The following is a 23136-nucleotide window of genomic DNA, read 5'->3' on the forward strand; positions in this document are numbered from 1 at the left end:
CAACTTGGCAACGCTGCAGGGACTCCAGAACAGCCCAGATTTCAACCGAATCAAAGGCCTTCTCATAGTCCACGAATGCAAGGGCCGATTATACTCATGGGACTTCTGTATAATCTGCCGCACTGTATGGATGTGGTCTATGGTGCCGTATCCGGTCCGAAACCCGGCCTGCTCCGGGGGTTGGAATTCGTCGAATCTTCGCGCAAGACGGTTCGTGATCACTCTTGAAAACAGCTTTTAGACGTGGCTCAGTAGGGATATGGGACGATAGTTCTTCAGCAGGGTTTTGTCTCCCTTTTTGAAGAACAGGACGACCACACTCCTACTCCACGCCTCCGGAGTTCTCCCTTCGAAGAGGACAGAGTTAAAAAGCGTCTGAAGTTCCCTAAGTACTGGTTTACCTCCCGCTTTTAATAGCTCTGTGGTAACGCCGTCCTCTCCAGGGGCTTTTCCATTTTTAAGCTGTCCAAGAGCAGTTTTTCGCCAATACTGATTTCAGGCAGGTCTTCGGAAAAATGGCTTGTTAATGTAGCTCTAGGATCCTCATTTTCGGGATCAGGTCGAGATGCATGCGATGCGTATAACCGGCCGTAGAAGTCCTCTACTTCCGAAAGTACTGCCGGCTTAGAAGAAACGACTTCTCCACTTGCTGTGGTCAACTTCGTCAGGTGGCTCCTTCGATCGATTCGATTGTACGAACACCTTAGACCCCCGATTCTGCTCAATAGCTCTTTCTATTGCACGAGTATTGGAGCACCGGAGGTCGTGTCGTACGCGCCTGCTGATCTCTTGGTTTAATTGCCGTTTCTCTGACGAAGTAACAGGTGGGTTTTCACGTCGTTTCTTCATGAGCCCCAAAGTCTCTTCCGAAAGGTTCGACTTCCTGCCCTTACGCTGCATGCCACAATATCTCGTGCCTTCTTCCCTGAGAATTCGAACTACATTTTCGAGGTTCTGGTTTACGTCAGTTGTGGTTTCCACGGCAGCGAATCGGTTCTCCAGGATTGACTGGAACGTTTCAGATCCCGCAATGGTTTGGAGCAGCTTTGGTCGGAGCGTGGACTTCATCAGACGGGCGCGCTCGGCCTTAAAATTGATATTCAGAGAGCCTCGGAGGAGTCGGTGATCACTACCGGTATTGAACCTGTTAATCACTGAGACGTCTCTGAATATATGCCTCATGTCCGTCATTATGAAGTCATTCTCGTTTTTTGTCATAGTGTCGGGGCTTTGCCATGTCCACTTCCTTTGCGGCTGCTTCTTGAAGAAGGAGTTCATCAAGAAGAGCCCCTCCCGTTCGAGGAAGTTGATAAGCATTTGCCCCCTATGATTCCTGCTTCCAAATCCATGGGGTCCTACTACCGATTCGCTGCAGTTCTGTACTCCCACTTTAGCGTTGAAGTCCCCCATGACAACGTTGTAGTGGGTTTTCGTGGAAGTGGAGGGCCCTCGATATGTCATCGAATAATTCTTCCACTTCATCGTCCGAGTGTGTCGAGGTCGGTGCGTACGCTTGCACCACCATGAGGCTGTACCTCTCGGTGAGCTTTATAATGAGGTACGCTACCCTGTTCGACACACTGGAGATTTCCACCACGTTGTCAACTAGGGACTTATTTACCAGAAACCCAACGCCACCTTGGGATTGTTGGTCACCCTCTCGGAAGTACATTAGGTGGCCTGATTCGAGGGTTACGGTGTCCTCTCCCTCTCTACGGACTTCACATAGCCCTAATATGTGCCACCTAATTTTCCCAAGTTCTACCTCAAGTTGCGCTAGTTGCGAGTCAAGCCGTAGCGTGCGTCCGTTGTACGTCGCAAGGGTCAGTCGGTTGTGGTGGCCTCCCGTAGCCCGGTTATTCTTAGCACCCCCCGTCCCGCCGTTACCATCGTCGCCACCATGACGAGGAATAGCGGGGCTGCCGTTAACTGGGGGCCGTGGCTTGCGTGTGTGCTGCATGTGGAGGTTGTGCCCATAATCGCCACGCTGGGCAGGCGGGTTGGCGATCGCAGGGCGTAGCTTCTCGCACCGATGACGCTGCTGCCCGTCACCGGCCTGTGGTATTTAGCTACGCCTATTATATTGATGGTTATACCGCCATCAGTCGGTCGGTCGCCAGAGCCTCGTTTGCTGGTCGGCAGTATGCACCACGGGCAGGTGAGGTTGGCTTGGGGCACTTAGATGTAGTTTGCGCCCCCTTACATCCCCTGCCCCCTTACATCCCCTGTCTGAACCGATACGACATGGAAACCTTCAAGAAGACCGTACTTCTTTCTTAAAGGCCGGCAACGCACTTGCAAGCCTCCTGGTGTTGCAGATGTCCATGGGCGGTGGTAGTAACTGTCCATCAGGTGAGCCTCCTGCTCGTTTGCCACCTATGTCATAAAAAAAAATCTAAACAACTGTGAATGTTGTTTCGGTACGTCAAAGCATTCAAAGTACGATAACATTAAACTCGTGAAATATTCGTTCCTTAAACTTTAAATATTCATCTTAAACCAAATTGTCAGCAAAGATGCGTAACATTCAATAAAAGTTTTATTAGTTCGTTTAATATTTAGAAATAATTTAAGTAATATTTTAAAGTTAACATCTGTTTGCATAATTTTTTTTACGTAATCTCCGGGATATATAAAAAAAAATATTTTAAATTATTAATATATGAACTTGTACGCGCAAAGCTGGGACGGGTTGCCAGTTTCAAATTTTTTTATCAGTCGCTTAAAAATCATCTATACCATTAAAATTAATTGGAAAGAAAAATAACGAACTGTTATACTTTACAGTCCAATAAAAATAATTGTTACGATTAATATTCGCCACACAATTGCTCTGTTAGGAGCGAGTGTTTGTGTAAAATGTTAAAATCGTTTTATTTGGTAAGTAACTTTGTTTTAAATGTTTATAATTTTTGTGATTACATACATTCCGCACCGGTATTATGATAGTTTTCATACAAGGTCTTAAACGCCCCGTAGCGCAGACGTAAACCTCTTCAAGCACCACTAAATTTTCACGCACTTAATTTGTATTTATAATTCATATCGTGCTCAGCGGTGAAAGAAAACATCGTGTGGAAACCTGCATGTATCTAGTTGCAATGGGATTGTGCCACATGTGAATCCATTAAACGGCAATGGAGCATGGTGGTGTAATATTCTCCAAGCCTTCTCCACAAATTGAGAGGCCTTAGCCCAATAGTTTGAAAATTTACAGGCTGCACACGAAGAAAGATGAAGACAAAAGAAAAAAACCAAGTTATGATGGTTCATAGTTTTTTCTGACATATGCGTATTCGGACGTTACCATAACTTTTGTCTTATTTTGATAAATGAAGTTGTACGTTGACAGGTGCTGCTGTTCGCCTCGATAACTAAGCCGGAGCCAGCGTCTATTTTCGATTTCAATTACCCAGTAAGTATCCCACGGCTGGGGAATACATTTTACCACCATTGTGATAATATCGAGCTGAGATGACCCAGTGGTTAGAACGCGTGCATCTTAACCGATGATTTCGGGTTCAAACCCTGGCAAGCACCACTGTGTTCGGCGGTGAAGGAAAACATCGTGAGGAAACCTGCATGTCTCTAATTTCATCGAAATTTTGCCACATGTGTATTCCTACAACCCGCATTGGAACAGCGTGGTGGAATATGTTCCAAAGCCCTCTCCTCAATAGGACAGGGGCCCATAGCCCAGCAGTGTGAAATTAACGGGCTGTTACTGCACTTTACTGTAATTTTTGATAAAATCAATTGTGAAAAACAATAATATCACGTCGATGGTTTTAATTTTTTTAGGGCGATTTGATTTCGTTATCAAATGTTATGTCTGTGCATAAAAATTAAATGGAATAGCATATAATATGTATGTATTATGTTATGCCCAGTGCCGTAAATAGCCTTTTCTGCGCCCTGTGCGAGCTTCTATAACTGCGCCCTATTTAAGCAGACCCTTTGCCTATTCTACTGTCTCACTCAGTAAAAAATAACCGTAGGATCACTACTACAAATGTGTTGCACATTAACGATAAACACTAAACACATATACGCTCATGCGCAGCCAAAAAAATGAGATCGATATGTTTTTAATGATAATAGCATGTAAGTACGTTTGTATTGGAATCGGGTGCTAGTGGCTCCGCGGAATCTTAACAAGAGCAAAACGAAAAAAACATTAGTCCTGTCCAGTCTGTCTATCCTTGTGTCCCCGAGAGCCTACGCCCTGTGCGGGCACAGGTGGCACCGCCCTATTTACGCCACTGGTTATGTCAAGACAGTTCAGTTGTAGAATGCGTGCATCTGAACCTATAATTTCGGGTTCAAGTCCAGAGAAGAACCACTGAATTGCATGGCCTTAATTTTTATATCACGTTCTCGACGGTAAATGAAAATTCCATAAATAATCCTACATGTATCTAATTTCCACGAGATTCTACTACATGTAAATCAGGTGACTTTTTTATGGATTAGGTTGGCGGACGAGCATATGGGCCATCTGATAGTAAGTGGTCACCATCACCCATAGACAAAGACGCTGTAAGAAATATTAACTATTCCTTACATCGTCAATGCGCCACCAACCTTGGGAACTAAGATGCTATATCCCTTGCGCCTGTAGTTACACTGTCTCACTCACCCTTCAAACCGGAACACAACAATACTGCGTAGTGTTGTTTAGCGGTAGAATATCTGATGAGTGGGTGGTACTTTTGTATCTTCATTATAATTATTACTTTCACACTTATTATTATCCCTATAAATAAGACATTCATAAATAACGTCGACATATCGGATTCCGCCAAATATAAGTAAAAAAACATGCTAAACATCAACTGGTTCAATTCGGTGCATTGATCCTAAATTTGGACACAATTTTCAGGTCAAAGATGACATTTACGAGCAACCAGTTAACCTGATGACGCCCAAAAAGAACCCACATGCAAAGGTAACGTGAAGTTAATCACTGCATACATACATTTTTGGCACAATGACAATTTTTGGACGGCAAAACTCAATTACAAATAACTAAATGGCTTTATGGAAAGTTTATTTATTTATTTGGGAAACTTATAATTATAATTACACTTATTAAAATAATACAAATATAGGAAAAACATAAATCAATGTAGTTTCCACACAATTTATACACACAAATGAAAACAAAAAGTACCTTTAAAAACGTTTCCCTAGTTTAATACTTTTGCCTACTAGAATGGAGTATATTTTGATTGGAACTTATGTTTGACTCAGGGTGACGTGGAAAAACCAACTACTGAAGATCCGTGGTCTCCATACGACTTTTCCAAATTCGACGCTTATTTGGCTGGTCTCAAAGACGACTCAGAAAGCAATCGTGTCAAGCGAAGAGCAAAGGTAAGAAAATGATCTATACTAATGTTATAAATGAGAAAGTAACTCTATCTGTCGGCCAAAACAATGAACTTAATGAAATTTGGCGTGAAGCACATTTGGACTCCAAGAATGGTATGTCCTTTCTACTCTGACGATAAGCAACCCCCTAAAACGCGATTGAAGCCCCGAGTGGCACCTAGTATATAGTACAATAATAAAACTACTGCCAAATAAGCAATATTTTTGTCATAAAATTGACGCGATATAATTGATCGCGAGCTTGAGTGATGTTGTCGAAGCTGTAATCGAAACTTTGAAAGTAAAATTAAATTTGTTAGAGATGTGTGAAATTGAAAAGTTGAATAAATCAAAATATATTAATCAAGAACTGTTAGTAGTGCACAATATAGTTGATTTGTTAGAACGCATGTGGAATACGTAAATATAAGTTTTGTTTAACATTATGCTTAATTCGATTGGAAAAAAACTATACAAATGTGACGTCGCCTCTATTTGCCCGCCTCTAATCGTTGGGTCATTGTGAACTGTACACTTTATCAAAAAGAGCTAATTACAAAACTGTAAGACTAAATACAGGCAGTCCTCGATAGTTACTTGTTGAGATACTGAGGGTGTGGGAATGAAGCCAGTTTAAAGTAAAGCCTTGCCTTTTGTTTAAGCTTAAAAAACGAATCGAAGGTTATTGCAATATCGACTGCAAACGATAAAAAACTGTTAATCAAGATAATACTTTAGCATTTGGGATTCCATGGTTACATAGACCACTGATAACAAATAGGAATTATGTGTGACCTACTGTGTTTCCTTTTGAAACGCCCGTGATACTCGAATACATCGGATTTTTGCTGTCTATGAGGGATTTCCTTGGTGATTTAAAAAAAAGTTCCAATTAGATAAACTTAACATCCACTTTTCCAAGTTCAAGTAAAAGAGTGCTGACAAGAATGGTATCAAATGCCTTTATAAGATCTAAAAATACAGTAAGAATATTTTTGTACCGAAGGAAACATTCTGACGAATATTATTTCTGCCACAGAACAGTCGACGATTCAATTCGGTAAACGGACCGAAGCTTCGAGAACGTCCTAACCACTACCTATACCCCGAACCAGTCAAAGACCGTATCCTAGAATTCACGACCACGACGAAGAAACCGGGTATCCTACCGGAGACGATGAACCCAGGGGTGATATTCCGCGTCAGGATGTCCGACGCGATACTGCGGATCAAGCAGAGAATGTACGAAGACCCGGAAAGGCACATCGAGGCGGATATAATATACACGAATCTGATAAAGAAAGTCGTTATGGACGAGATCACGAAATTCCACAACTTGCTGCTCATGTACAAGACGGACAAGAGCATCAAGGAGCATTTGGGGGAGTGTGGGGGCAGGATTTACAAATTCATCAGTTACATGACCATCAAGGTCCACATATACTGTCTGTTCGATGCCCTGTGGATCGATGGGAACCCGTACGTGGTCGGAGATGAGTACTCCGTGACCCCCGTGGAAGTTCCTCCCGTGCTGCAGTGCGACGCGTCAGAGTGTAATTCGATTATTTTCGTCGATTCAATAACCGAACCTAAGGATGTTGAGGAGTGATGAATATATGTTTATCATTTAAAGTGCTTTTTATTAATCAACGCACGTGACTTTTCATATTATATCTTATATGGTATAATATTAATGGAAGTAGGAATAAAGATAAACAAACTCTATTTTTACGTATTCCATGCTATTCGCTAATTACTGAGCTATTGTGAGTACGTACGTACGTACGTACGTGTACTAAGAGTTTAAGATTAATATTATATCTTAATATTAAGTTAATACATGTAATTTCAGTAGGTCGGGATGGCCAAAATAATATTACGTTTTACAATGATGCTCCAATCTCTTTATCTTTCGTTACCATGCCCCGCTTTCGTCCAACTGTTTTCTAATGATAGCTCAATCATTTTTAAAAAGAGTAATATTCCGGTATTAAATAATATAATTTAAAGTTGTACAAATTATAAATCAATTATTTACAATAATAATTGTATTTAAGTAGTAAAGTAAAAAAGGCTAGGGCCAATATTACATACACTCAACTGTGTATGTAATATTGACTGTAATTAACTAATTATACTTCCAAAATTGCGATAACAGTTTCAGCGACGTTTAAATTTTTTTCGCAAATTCACAGCGAACATCACAGATGACTCAACCTCTCGACAAATGATGTTAGCCCAGTCATATTAGGTAAAAAAAGGGGTCAACCTCGGAATGAAAGATAATAAGCTGCAAATTGGTATGAACCTTTGTTTTGTCATTCTAAATGTTGTCTCAAAAGTCACAATCGTTATCGTGTCCGCGTCTCAAGATATTCAAGGTCAAAGGTCACAAAAATCGGTTTTTCGCGAATATCTGGCTTCCTATCGGTTAAATGAGATTTGCATTTATTATAAAAGTTGTAGGCTATAAAATTTCCTGCAACTTTTGTTTAAACTTTTTTTTCATACGACCAACCGTTTTGATGGTAGAGCGCGAAGAGTGCACATCGTACAGTCATATACGGCCTAATGCAAGGTCAAGCGTGAGTTATGGTTATCAGTACGTTATAAAGTCAATTATTTACTTGGAAATTATAATTACTAAACAATGCCCATTATTTATGTACTAACTATTAATTATTTATATTTAATTAAAGTAAGTAACTTGATTATTTATATATAATTATTCATATTTAACGATTTAAGTATAAAATATTATTAATTCTGGATTATATATTTTAGTTTTATGTTAAGTTAAAATGATAGTAAGAGTATATATTTTACACATATTTTTATTTATTATTAAATACGGCATAATATACATTTATCAAAATGTGAGTTCAAATATCAAAAGTATCTTTGTTGATTTTAATTGTAATTAAATTGGAAATGGAAGCTAATTATCTTCTTCTTCTTCGTCGTCTTCTTCTTCTTGTCGCTCAAAAATGTTCGATTCATTGTCATCATCCTCATTATCTGTCATGTTCATCTCCAAACCTTCCAGAATATCGGGATCATATGTATTTTCTTCATCGGGATTACTTGGATACAGTGAAGCGTTGAGGCAAGCTTGTCCGTTGCACTGGCCGCAAGCTAAAGAACATTGTAGCCCTGATTTTCTGCATCCACAGCGGGAACCACAACCATTTTTGCAATTGCAAAATATTACGTTTAGTAGTTCGGCTGGTGCTGGAGGTAATAACGTTCGTATGGGCTCCAGGATTTCATTTTCAAGCATCCAGCCGATGATGACAATGAATCGAACATTTTTGAGCGACAAGAAGAAGAAGACGACGAAGAAGAAGAAGATAATTAGCTTCCATTTCCAATTTAATTCCAATTAAAATCAACAAAGATACTTTTGATATTTGAACTCACATTTTGATAAATGTATATTATGCCGTATTTAATAATAAATAAAAATATGTGTAAAATATATACTCTTACTATCATTTTAACTTAACATAAAACTAAAATATATAATCCAGAATTAATAATATTTTATACTTAAATAGTTAAATATGAATAATTATATATAAATAATCAAGTTACTTACTTTAATTAAATTTAAATAATTAATAGTTAGTACATAAATAATGGGCATTGTTTAGTAATTATAATTTCCAAGTAAATAATTGACTTTATAACGTACTGATAACCATAACTCACGCTTGACCTTGCATTAGGCCGTATATGACTGTACGATGTGCACTCTTCGCGCTCTACCATCAAAACGGTTGGTCGTATGAAAAAAAAGTTTGAACAAAAGTTGTAGGGAATTTTATAGCCTACAACTTTTATAATAAATGCAAATCTCATTTAACCGATAGGAAGCCAGATATTCGCGAAAAACCGATTTTTGTGACCTTTGACCTTGAATATCTTGAGACGCGGACACGATAAAGATTGTGACTTTTGAGACAACATTTAGAATGACAAAACAAAGGTTCATACCAATTTGCAGCTTATTATCTTTCATTCCGAGGTGAAAGCCCTAATATGACTGGGCTATGTCGCGTCAATTTGTTCTCAAATATTGTTTATTTGGTATTTTTCCTTTTGTGGTTTTGATCGCGTTTAGTTTAAATTATCAAGCGTAATATTTGTTATCCTTATAAATAATTGCTAAAGAAAAAGATAGAAAAACATAATTACCACTGTATAACTTTTAGGAATAATATAAACTTGGTTTAGTTCCGGAGATTGTCGCCCACTACACCATCGTAATATCACAACACACCAATTAGCTTTTACCAATTAGCTTTTACCAACAAACCACAACAAATTATACTTTACCTGGGTAGTAGAACTTAATAATTCTGTTTAGCAGTGTAGACGCAAGCAGGCAATTAATTGAACCATAGAGCGCCTTCCAGGATGGTAAAAGGACTATAGCTTCAAAAGCACGTGTAAATTTGTTAATGAAATTAACAAATTTGTCAGATGTTGTCAAGGAACTACGCTTACGCTCCTGGTGAGCGGTCGTATCACCTATAAATAAACGACGCTTTCATACACCAGTTTCTTATGTCAAATTACTTTTTTTGTCCCATTTGCTGTCGAAATACTTGACCCTAAATTAGTGGTGCAAAATGCATAAGCTTCGTGAAAAGTATAACCTTGCATGATTGCCGCCACTGGACTGGTTTCGTAGGATTTCTTCCAGGGTTACTTCGTTCTTGCAACCGATTCATATATCAAAAACAACAATAACAGCAACCTGTAAATTTCCTGGGCTTAGGCCTCCTTTCCGTTAGAGATGTTCCAATGCGGGTTCGTGGATTCACAAGTGGTATATTTCCGTTGTTATGTGCTTGCCTGGGTTTGAACTCAGAATTATCGGTTAAGATCGTTTTAAACATTGGACCATCTCGGATTTTTATTCTTTTAAGACTTCATGTTAATAATTCTTATGTAAATATGTTTCTACTACGTTCTCGAAATGTTCCAGCGTCGTCGTGGACACAACAGACATCGTAACAAGACGCGATCGTCAACAGTCACGCCTGAGGCACACGAGGTATTCTTTTTGTATTCTTACCCGAGCGTCGCACTTTTTGCAGGTATTATTATTCCACCCACGCGAAGAGTATGCTTATACGTAAACCTTTGTACTTAAATACATTCATAGTCATTTGTAAATTTACAAGATATTTAATTATGAAAGCTCTACTGAGTAAATTAAAAAGACCTGCATGGGATACAAATTATTGTTAGGTTTGTATCAGCACACATGTATGTCGTTACGACTGCGACACTAGCTACTAGATAGCCACTTCAATCGAATATAACATCTACACGCTATCATTACATCGTAAATCACCCCATAGGCTACTCCAAGTGCATACCTCATTTATGCACAAAGAACTGTGTGGAAGGGGTCGTTATTGCTACTGAAACTTTTGTATATTTTCCTGAAACATGTATCTAAATGAACATTAATTCATCCACTCATTACATTCCATAATACTGCTCTCTACAAAGCACTTCCTCCATTGCCCATATCCTCTAAACGTTCTACATACACAGGGTTATTGGTAGTTCGACGTATCCTAGTTTGGCATCTAAGTTTGTTGTAAGTGATCAAAGTATCTGTTGCTGCGTCACATAGAAATGGTTGTTTGATTCCAGTTAAAAAACATATCAAGCACAGACGTGCCGGTAGCGAGACGGGCTGACCTCTCCGACACGCAAGAGGGCAAAGGAAAGAAACGCAAGAAGAGCAAAAAGGACAAACATAAGAAATACGACTCGTACGAGCCCCCTATTAAGGTAACGTGAAGCTTTTTAACTTGTTGGTAAGTCAACGTGCAAGCCTGGATACTACCCACTCATCAAAAATTCTACCGCTACAGAGAAATATTTATTGTTTTTGTCTCCGGTTTAAAGGGTGAATAATGTAAATGATAGTCTATCGATAGTGGACTATCGATATGCAACACTATTTGGTTAGGTTCGGTTCTACAAACAGGTAGGCCTTTGTGCAAGTCGGTTTGGGTAGATACCACCCATATGTTCTATCGCCAAACAACAGTGCTGTGTTTGAACCAGTCCAACTACAGGCACAAGGGACCTAACATCTTAGGGCACATTGGCGATGTAATGAATGGTTAATATTTCTTACAGCGCCCTTCTCTATGGGCGGTAGTGACCACTTACTATCAAATGGCCCATATACTCGTCCGCCAACCTATAGCATAAAAAAGTGGTCAGCTTAAGTATACAGGTTTGAACGGAAAATCTTACCAAAGTCGTTTCGGTTTTAGGACTACGAGTCGTCGTTCGTCGAGATGCCGAAAGACTTGTACCAAGCGCACCTTCGGCCGGGAGTCATCTTCCGTATCCACATGTCTGAAGCCATCCTCAAAATGCAGTACCGGAAGTAACTACTTATTATTAATATTTATTACTTAGTATAAAACCGCCCATGGACATCTGCAACACCCGGGGGCTTGCAGGTGCGTTGCCGGCCTTTGAGAAAGGAGTAGGCTCTTTTCTTGAAGGTTCCCATGTCGTATCGGTTCGGAAAAACCGCCGGCGAAAGCTGGTTCCACAAAGTGGTTGTGCGAGGCAGAAAATGTCTAAGAAATCGCGCTGTTGTGGATTTTCGGACATCAAGATGGTGCGGGTGAAACTTAGAATTTTGACGAGATGTCCGAAGGTGAAATTCAGCAGCCGGGATTAATCTGAACAATTCCTCGGAACATTCCCCGTGAAAAATTCGGTAGAAGATGCAGAGTGATCCGACATCTCTACGCAAAGCCAAAGGATCAAGGAGATCGGAAAGGGCTTGATCGTCGATAACTCGAGCCGCTCTACGTTGGATGCGGTCAAATGGAAGGAGCTGGTACTGGGGAGCACCCGCCCAGAGGTGAGAGCAGTACTCCATGTGAGGCCGAATTTGCGCCTTGTAAAGTTTTAGGCGATGGGCCGACGTGAAATACTGTCTCGCCTTGCTGAGCACGCCCAGCTTTTTTGAAGCCAATTTGGCTTTGCCTTCCAATTGACCGCGGAACTGAACGAGGCTCGAAATATCAACGCCAAGTATTCCGATACTACCTGTAGCGGCTATCGGAATGTTCTCAAATCGTGGAGATACGACAAATGGTGTTTTTTTTAGCGGTTAACGCGCAAACTTGCGTCTTTTTGGGGTTGAAATGGACTAGATTTAGCCGGCCCCAATTCGAGACTTCGTTTAATGAAGACTCGATTTCAGACACAAGTTTGTTCCGGTTCTCTTCGACGTTTTCCCGAGAAATATTAGCGCGGCCGGTGTATAAGGTGTCAACGGTACTGTCGTCTGCATAGCAATGAATGTTCCTGATTTGCAACAGATCATTGATATGCAGAAGAAACAGAGTGGGTGATAGAACGCAGCCTTGTGGAACACCAGCATTGACGAATTTTAAGTCAGAGCATGCACCGTCGACAACGACCTTGATGCTCCGATCTGCCAAAAAGCTGGTAATCCAATTGCATAATTTCCCGGGAAGCCCATAGGAAGGAAGCTTCGAAAGAAGCGCTTTGTGCCATACGCGATCGAAGGCCTTCGCTATGTCCAAGCTGGCTGCTAATGCCTCCCCCTTGCTCTCAACTGCTTCAGCCCACCTATGAGTAAGGTAAACTAGAAGATCACCGGCTGAGCGACCCCGACGGAAACCGTACTGGCGGTCACTAATCAGCTGATTCTCCTCTAGGTACCGCAGGAGCTGGCAGTTAATAAGGGACTCCATTATCTTGGAGAGCAAGGAGGTGATGGCTATAGGCCTATAATTGGACAGGTCTGAGCGGTTGCCTTTTTTAGGGATCGGATCGCTTACCGCAGTCTGTCCCTATGTATGTTTAGATCTTTGTACTTATGTATGCTTAGATGTGTTGCTACTTTAATTCAATGTGTGCGGCCAAAATGTGTAAAGGTTTACATGTGAAGGGTCACACATTTATTTTTGTAAAAGCTATTTATTTAGGAAAAACTCTTGGACCGATGGCATCTCTGATATCTATGGTTTTAAACAATGACTCGTAAATTTTGTATAGTACGATACAACTTAGATGTAGCATCAGCAAAGTCAATAAAACCGATTACTGTCGATTCACACAACCAATAGAAATAATCCCCTATCGCGCCATTTGACGCTATTCGTCGCTATAGATTCTCGCGTCCAGTTCAACCCGAGAAAGCAAACGTGTAATCGACATAATAAATAAATATGAATTTGGGATGGCGTACTTAATTCGGATGTGATCGGTTTTACGAATTTTGCCAATGCTACGTCTAACTTGTGTCGTACTGTACATTTAAGTAATTTTTTTATATGTTTAATCGTAAATTTTTTTTTTGTAATTTGACGACCTCCGTGGTCGAGTGGTCTGTACACCGGTTTTCATGGGTACGCTGCTCCGAGGTCCCGGGTTCGATTCCCGGCCGAGTCAATCTAGCTTATCATTAGTTTTCTATGTTGTCTTGGGTCTGGGTGTTTGTGGTACCGTCGTTACTTCTGATTTCCATAACACAAGTGCTCTAGCTACTTACATTGGGATCAGAGTAATGTATCTATGTGAGGTTGTCTCAATCATACTAATAACGAGGAAAAAACCGATGTAATGAGGACGATAGAAAATAGAACACAAATCATAAATGTTCTCTTTTTAATGGCATATCTCTGATATCTACGGTTTTAAGCATAGACACGAAAGTTTCATACATATAAGGTGTGTTTTTATATGTTTTATCTGATCAGTTACGGCGAAGACAAAGATGAATCGGTGATCGAAGCCGACGTGGAGTACCTCCGGCTGACGCGGAAGGTGATCAACGACGAGATCACCAAGTTCGAGGACCTCAAGTGGCTCGTGGGCTGGTTCAGCAACCGCTCGGAGCTGATCCAGGAACACATGTGCAACACGAGATATTACTCAGTTGGTATGTCTTATACGTCGATTGATAATGGGTTATATTGGTCCAAATCGCGATTAACACGCCCCAGGTCCAACTGGCACCCGCAAATTTGTTAATTTGGAGCAATGTTAACATGCGTTCTGACCACTGGTCCATCTCGGTTCATGTTGCTCAATGTTGAGCCAAATTGGCCCAATAGTTAGAACGCATGTAGGTTAATCGATGATTGTGGGTTCAAACAGGGCCGTATTTAGGGGAGGGCAACTGGGGCAACTGCCCTGGGGCCTCCACATTAGTGGGGGTCACAGTTTTCAGCAAGTTAACAAATACCAAGATATAGTCAAATTACAATAATGTTATTATTTAATATTATAAAAGTTACCGATACAAGTAAATAAATCATAGCTTACTGATTGAAATAAAAAAGTAATTAATTCACGATAATATAATTATTAGGCTGTGCTTCTGTTTGTCTGGGGCCTCCACTGCTTTGTGGCCTGAGGGCCTTCAGACCTTTAAATCCGGCTTTGGGTTCAAACCCAGACGAGAACCGCTGACTTTTCATGTGCTTAATTTGTGTTCATAATTCATTTCGCAATCATCGGTTGAGATGCACGCGTTCTAACCACTGGGCCATCTTTCTTGCATTTGATATCAAATTATTCCACCAGGCATTCCCCCTACAATGTTCACGCACTCTGAGGAGTATATGAAGCGAATGTGTTTATTTGACAACGTGTACATCGACCACATACCATACGTGGTGGGCGAGGACGGCTCCCTGATGGCGGCGGTGGCACCACCCGTGCTCCACTGCGACGCCGCGACGTGCACCTCCGTACCCTTCATTGACAGGTATTTTTAACCGATTTTAGTCATAATATTATGGAATAAACTCATCACAGAGAGTTTATCTTAATCCAGAAAAAAACAATTAAAATTAAGTATTATATTACTTTATTTATAGTTGGCGTTTATAGTTGGTATACATATAGTTGTTGCCTGCTTTGTTTGCATTTTAGGGGCGGTTGGTTGTCATTTTTTAGGCAAAAGAGTAGCCTATATCTTTTCATGGAGTTCATGTGTGCTTCATACCAAATTTCATCAAATTCGGTTCAGCGGTTTGGCAGTGTAAGAGCGAACAAAAAGGCAGAGTTACTTTCACATATATAATATTAGTTACAAATAAAGTTAAATTGAAAGTTATCTACAGTAAATTATATCCTAATGGCGGCGCCAGCGGTGACGTCATTGAAAGCGGCAAACTCGCGTAGATGCTTGCAGGACCTTTGATATATCATATATTGAAATAAATCGCGTCATATGTTTACCATACATACACATATGTGTACACTGTTCATATATACATACATATATATTCATACCAAAATATTATTTTTTAAAAGTTTGCGTATCTGTCTGATTGTTCCGGCTAATCTCTTTAACGGTTGGACCGATTTTGACGGGCTTCTTCTGATAAAATGTAATAAAAAGGAACAACTTTTACTTTTAGTTTTTAGTTCATATTTGTATATATTCAAGCATTTAATGTCATTAATTCTTATATTAATAAACTGTACTTTTATTCTATATCTGCACATAAAAAATCGGTTAAGATGTCAATTTTAAGAGCTCTTCTGTAAATTGAAGAGGTTTCTTACCTCTGAGGACCGCCATGGTCGAGTGGTGTGTACTCCGGTTTTCTTGGGTACACGTGCTTTAGCAAGTGCTTTAGCTACTTACATTGGAATCAGAGTTATGTATGTGATGTTGTCTCATATTTATTTATTTACTAGCGATACCCGCAACCTTGTTCGCGTTTGAATTTAACTAAAAAAAAGATATTATTGTAGCCTAAGTTACTTCCTATTCTATCAGTTATATGACATTGAAAGTCCCGTCAAAATAGGTCCAGCCGTTACAGAGATTAGCCGGAACAAACAGACAGACAGACAGACCGACAAAAATTGTAAAAAATGTTGAAATAAAACTAGTTATAACGGATTTGAATCGCGTATATTAATTATTTTTTGCATCCCAAAACCGTTACGGCACGGAACGTTACTCAAGATACCAATTGAGAAATCGTTGGCGGTAGTTGTAAATAATATTTCTTTTGTTCTCCAAATAGACAAATGCCACATAGTCTACCCGTGACCACGAACGCTGTAAAGTGCTCGAAACGTCGGGATGCCAAAAATAATTAATATACGCGATTCAAATCCGTTATAACTAGTTTTATTTCAATGTGTAATCGCGAAAATTTAAGACAAAATTATGTAAAAAATGTTATTTTGGTATATGTACCGTGTATAATTGTACTATACCACAGACACTCCAATTGTATTATATGTATGGATTTAAATGGTTGTGCAGTATAATGTTCGACGAGCGTCTGTCCCGCACCAACGTGCGCACGGTGACGCGCTGCCAGGCGAGCTGCCGCGCGCACTGCCGCAACGACCCCGACTGCCTCAAGCGCTGCTCCGACCGCTGCCTGCGCGCCGACTGAGCCCCTACCCTCCATGTCCTCATTAAACGCTACCGATACCACTGATCGTTTCACTTACACCTAATTATTAACTAATTTACCAGTAATATGATAGAGGCCGGGGCCCCTCCGCCCGCCATGTCCTCATTAAACGCTACCGATATCGCTGATCGTTTTACTTACTCCTAATTATTAAAAAAAAAAAATACAAAATCAAAATAAACTTTATTCAAGTAAGCTTTTACAAGCACTTTTGAAACGTCATTTTAGAATTAAGTGAAGCTACCACCGGTTCGGGAAGTATATTCTACCGAGAAGAACCGGCAAGAAACTCAGTAGTTACTCTTTTTTAACATGGCAACGGCAAAGTTAAAAATGTCTGCGGAATTTTATTATAGAAAAGGATACTTTGCGGAGTCGAAAACTTGGCGTTATAAGCTTATCCTTACTCCTAATGCACATACAATGGTTATTACTGATTTTATCAAAGTGATCAATGTTACTGTGAATATACATAGTATTGTTGTAAATATATTGAGACGCAACAGTGAATATTCCTACTTTGTTATAAAGGGGTCTTAGGTCAGTCAATTAAACTCTGCAATTACTTTCACTATTTTAATATATATTAACACTTATAACACTTTATGGTTGTGTCCTCGTTGAGCGCTTAAACCCGAGTGCCTGTCGTTATCCAGTCGTTCTCATCTATCATTGAGTCGTCGCTTGTGATTGGTGAACGCTTCTGATTGGCTATTGCAAATTTAGTCAAATTAACATCCAATAATCGAAATATTAATTGATCGGATAAAAATACTTACAAGAAAAACGTTTTACATATTATGAGAAATACATAACAATTTTTACAATTAACTGATTGGACAACAATGCAATACATAACAATACACAACTATTTTAACAAGTATATCTATCAAAACCTTACAGCTCGGCCATCCTACTTTAAGCGAGTCCCATCGCTTTATTACAAAACTTTGTTATGATGAACAATACTTTGATAATATTTATTTTATTTTACTTTCATTAATACATCATAATAAGTTATCAATACAAATAGTAGACTTAACATCTAATTGAATTATATGTTAATACGTAATTGATTCATCTCTTACACTTTATATTTAAATACATGCAATGAAATTTAATCTACGTACATAAATATAATGATTACAATATTTAATTACTCTGCATATATAATAACAAATTGATTTGTTTGTTATGTAACTTGAAATTTATTCATTTTGATCATCTCTGTTGGTGTCGTTTTCAGAAGAATCGGATTCAAAATTTCTATTAAAATTCATCCAAGGTTGTATCTTGTCTATTGCGACAATAGCTTGATATTTTCGACCATGTTTCCGTGTCATAGGTGTATCCTCGATTAAAAATCGGTCATTTTTGAGTATTTTAATTATTCGGTAGGGTCCTTGAAATTTTATAGCTAGTTTCTGTGATTTACCGTCGCTAGGTACTTGTCTTTCTACTCTTACCAGATCCCCTTCCTTGTATAGGGTTGCTGACTTCCTGTGTCTATTGTAGTTAGCAGCGTCTTTTACTTGTTGTTCTCTTATTTTCTCTCCAGCCTCTTGCCTTAGATCGACTAATTCTTCAACAGGAATTCTATTTACTGTATCGTAAATGACTTCACTCAATTTACCCTCAGTCTTGCTGATAATGTTGAAACCAAATAACAACTCTGAAGGGATTTTCTGTGTTGTTTTATGTTTGGTAGTGTTCATACCAACTTGGATATCTGCAATGTGCTCATCCCATAGCTTTTCGTCTCCACCATGGTTGGACGTTGACAGTGCATCCAGAATAGTCCTGTTAAATCTTTCAACCTGACCATTGGCTCTAGGGGTGGCCACGGCGTTTTTTATGTGCTTAATGCCGTATGATGCAATGAAGTCCTGAAATAGTCTGCTAGTGAAGCTCGTTCCCTTGTCTGTAATCAAACGCGTCGGTACACCGAAAAAACTTATATATCGTTTTAAAACTTGTATTGATGTTGAAGATTTTGTATTTTTGACTGCGTTAATACTCACATATTTAGTGAACCCATCTACAATTATCAATAAATAGCAGTTACCTTTTTCCTTTTTATGAATGGTCCCAGATGGTCCGCATGGATGGTATGAAACGGCGTGCTTATCTTTTCAATAGGATGTAACTCACCTTCACGTTTCCCACCGGGAGCTTTATGGTGTGCACACTCTAGACATGAAACTACATATTTCCTAACAAACCTGCGCATCTTTGGGAACCAATAATGTTCCTTTATGCGTTGCAAAGTTTTTTCGTATCCCCAGTGTCCAAGATCATCGTGATTCATTTTTAAAATCTGCCATCTCACACCTCGAGGCACGAGCCATTTCATCTCATCCCCTACAATACGATAAACTTTATCATTTTTGAGTTTATAGTTTTTATGTATGTCGATAGCTTCATCAACAGATGTATCCGAGAGAATCTGTTTGATTTTCCTTATCTCATCATCAGCGGATTGCACCGTCGATATCCAGTCTTGGTCGGTTTCCTGTACCGGTAAAACATCTAAAACATGGTGCTGAATTATATTGTTACTTACCGGGTTCCTGCTAAGTGCGTCTGCATGTGTCATTCGAGTACCAGGTCGATATTCTATTGTGCAGTCATACTCCTGTAGCTGAATCCACCAGCGAGATATACGGGGTATCAGATCTCTTTTTATCAACGTGGACCTAAGTGCGTTGCAGTCTGTTAGAATCTTAAACGGTACTCCTAGCAGATATACCCTGAATCGGTTAAGAGAAGCGATAACGGCGAGGGTTTCCAATTCGTAGGAATGTAACTTACGTTCGTCGGCAGTCGTCTTACGACTAAAATATGAGACCGGTTGTAGCACCCCATTAGAGTTTCGCTGGAGTAATATACCTGCCAAACCGACCTTGCAAGCGTCAGTATGTAATTCTACCTCTGCCTTTGGATCATATAGTGCTAGTATAGGTCTACTCGTGAGCAACTCCTTCACCTTTTCAAATGCTTGTTCCTGCTCGCTGTTCCAAAACCATCCAACGTTCTTCTTTAACAAGTCTGTGAGTGGAGCAGTAATCATTGCATACCCTTTGATGAAGCGTCGGAAGAAACCGGACAAACCAAGGAATTGGCGAACCTCGTGTTGATTAGTAGGACGCGGGAACTTAGAGACCGCCTCAGTTTTCTTACTACCAGGTCGTATGCCTTCCGCACTGACGTCAAATCCCAAGAAATCTAAAGAATCTAAAAAGAAATGACACTTACTCAGCTTTAAAGTTAATCCTCCTTCTTTCAGAAGCTGTAGTACTTCTTTTAATCTTTGTAATCCTTCGTTAAAGTCCTTCGATGGGATTAAGACATCATCCATATAAACAATGGCGTACTTAATTTTCGCTTCCATCAATATCTTGTTTATTGTCCTTTGGAAGACTGAGGGGGCATTAACAAGACCAAAAGGCATGCGATTAAATTCATACTGACCGTCTGGTGTCACGAAGGCTGTCTTAGGTCGTGACTCTTCTGTTATCGGGATCTGATAATAGCCTGAAGCTAGATCTAGAGATGTAAACAAACTGTTACCTGCCAATAGATCAAGTTGATCTTCCACCAGAGGCATCGGATAATGATCCTTTTTAGTTTTCCTGTTAAGGGCCCTGTAGTCTACACATAGACGTTTTTCACCTGTTTTCTTTTGTACCAAGATGATTGGGCTCGCGTAAGGTGACGACGACTCTCTAATTATTTTGCTATCCAGCATTTCGCGAATCATATTACTCACCACGAGTCTTTCGGCGTACGACATACGGTAGGGGCGGTATACAACTGGATCACTATCAATTAGCTCTATAGTCATTTCAGTGACATTCGTAAATCCTAAGTCATTTAGTCCACTTGAAAAACAATCACTATAACTTGCCAGCAAATCTTTTAATTCTTCCCGTTGCTTTATGTCTAACTTTGGGTTCAAACTTACTGACGTATTCATAACAGCGTCATTGAAGGTAACGCTAAATGATTTTTTGACATTACCTGTTAATATTTGGTTTTGTTCCAGGGACCGCGTCAAAAGAGTTCCTTTGTCAATGCTTAAGGGTTTCGAAGCAGCATTGTAAATTAGAATTGCGCCACGACCGTTCTTAATCTCGTACTGACCGGGAATTAAATAATACTCCTTACCTTCTGGGCCACGTAACGTACCTCTAACGAGCACTTCACAGCTGACAAATTTGCAGTCAGTAGAAACCTCTATTGCTTGCATTTTGTTACAGGGAACTTCGCAGTCGTAGGTGGAGACTAAATTGATTTTATTTGGACACATTCTCTGAAATTTAATAGCATCTGGGGTTTTAATTATCAGTATGTCGGGTTTTTCCGTAAATGAATGCCCTAAGAGAATAGGATGCATCAGAACGTAATCTTCCACAACGTATAAATCGATTGTTTCTGCTAGCCCTTGAACCTCAACAGTGGCGATCACTACTCCAATGGGACTTACTAGACTGGCTCCTATGCCTCTGAATGTCGGCATATTAGTCCGTGAAATCATTTGAAGACCTAGAGATTTTACATAACTTACTCTGATAAGGGAACATTGGCTCCCTAGATCTACATGGCAGGAAATTGAACGTCCATTAATCTTTATGTCCATGACATACTTATCTATTCCAGTATCTTCAGTCATCACTTCGGACACCTGTTTTTGTTTTAAATCATTGCCCGATGTTGAATTTTGTCCGACTTCGACAGCAGATCTTCCCGTATTCTTATAGCAGTTGGAAGTAAGATGACCCATTCTGTTACAATTTCCACATTTGGAAAGGGGCTGTTCACATTTTGAGCTGCGATGACCTAATTCGTTGCAGTTATGGCATTTCACCTGAGATAGTGACTTTTCGCATTTGAAACTTGGATGTCCAACTTCGTTGCAATTAAAACACCTAATTGAATGATTAATAAAGTTACTTGATTTTGATGATTCCAAGCGATTAGTCCCAAACCTTCCTCGCCGTAAAGGTTCTTGCGTGTCTCTGCTTTGTCCTATTTTAATTGTTTTAAAATATTTTAATACCTGTTCTGGTTCTCGAAATTCAGCTGCCTGAGCCCCGATTTTTACCGCTCGATCCTCTATGCCGTACAGCAGACAATCTACTGCTTGTCTCCCTGTTATCTTACATCTGTTTAATAGATTTATTTTTGCATAATAATAATGTTCTAATGACTCACCATATTTTGCCTTTTTGGCTAACATTTCGGTTAAAAGCTCGGCATAATCATCTTTACATGGAAAAGACTCTAACAATTTCTTCTTCCATTCAGCCCACGTATGCAATACCGAAGTTAGGCCCTGATACCATGTCTTAGCAACTCCACTCAGTTTCGGCAAAGAATAATGTATGATTTCTTTTTCCTCCCATCCATAAATTTCGGCACATTCTTCCACTTTCGTAAGCCACGTTAAAACACTTTGATCTTTCGATAAAGGATCGAACTCCGGTATCACACTTGCGTTAAATGATATTTTTGGTTTATCAGAACTATTAACCTTTTCTAAAATAGATAAAAACTTGTCCATTAACTTATTATCCCTGTCCTCCTCCCTACTTTTAGACGTCCATGCTCTTTTTGGTTGCAACGAATCACTTCCTGACCCTGATGCAGCGTGTTTTTGCTTCCTTGTGCCAACTGATCCGTGCCTTTTGTGTAGTTTTCTGTTCCTTTTGACTCGTGGAGAAATCGACTCCTCTCCAGTGTCGGATGATGTAGAATCACGCAGCTGCCGTGCATATGAACGTCGTGTTCGTTGCCTTTTATTTATGTTCTGATGTCTTTTGCGTGAACTACCTTGTCTGGAGTCCTGTCCAAGACCATCTTCATCAGACGTATTACTTATCTCATTCATTTGTTTGGAATTACTTCCAAACCTTAACCTGAACCCTCCACTTGGGGTTTCTTTCCTTACCCTCAACCCTCCACCTAGGGTTTCATCCCTTAGCCTTAACCCTCCACCTAGGGTTTCCTTTCCAAGGCCCAACCCTCCACCTAGGGTTTCTTTGCCAAGGCCCAACCCTCCACCTAGGGTTTCCTTCCTTAATCCAGACCCTCCACCTAGGGTTTCCTTTCTTACCTCTGACCCTCCACCTAGGGTTTTGTACTTTTTAGGCCGATCACCAAGGGTGCCATCATCGCTGCCTCCCATATCTTATTTATCTGAAACTTTTAAAATACCAGCTTAATATCTTATAGAACATACTTTATTTATAAGTACATAGTTAAATAGAAAGACAGAAAAACTAATTTT

General features: G+C 39.8%; 1 protein-coding gene across 1 annotated transcript; it reads left to right on the forward strand.

Annotated features, from left to right (window-relative positions):
- Window positions 1-2244: 2244 nt before the first annotated feature.
- On the forward strand, window positions 2245-16886 carry LOC124541375. The gene is made up of 10 exons (XM_047119231.1): window positions 2245-2265; window positions 3353-3415; window positions 4883-4948; window positions 5254-5376; window positions 10367-10435; window positions 11047-11187; window positions 11682-11797; window positions 14157-14338; window positions 14986-15169; window positions 16691-16886. Exons 1-10 carry the CDS (start codon window positions 2245-2247, stop codon window positions 16824-16826), a joined length of 1101 nt encoding a protein of 366 aa, XP_046975187.1. The 3' UTR covers window positions 16827-16886.
- The last annotated feature ends 6250 nt before the right edge of the window (window positions 16887-23136 follow it).

Source organism: Vanessa cardui, chromosome 28, assembly GCF_905220365.1.
Source record: "Vanessa cardui chromosome 28, ilVanCard2.1, whole genome shotgun sequence".
Lineage (NCBI taxonomy): Eukaryota > Metazoa > Arthropoda > Insecta > Lepidoptera > Nymphalidae > Vanessa > Vanessa cardui.

Bases quoted from the DNA above. Each gene is read 5' to 3' on its own strand.
- LOC124541375 (XM_047119231.1), top strand. From the start codon at position 2,245: ATGGAAACCTTCAAGAAGACC. The intron at 11,188-11,681 runs GTAACGTGAAGC...TTTCGGTTTTAG, and splicing joins CGTACGAGCCCCCTATTAAG to GACTACGAGTCGTCGTTCGT. The intron at 11,798-14,156 runs GTAACTACTTAT...TTATCTGATCAG, and splicing joins CTCAAAATGCAGTACCGGAA to TTACGGCGAAGACAAAGATG.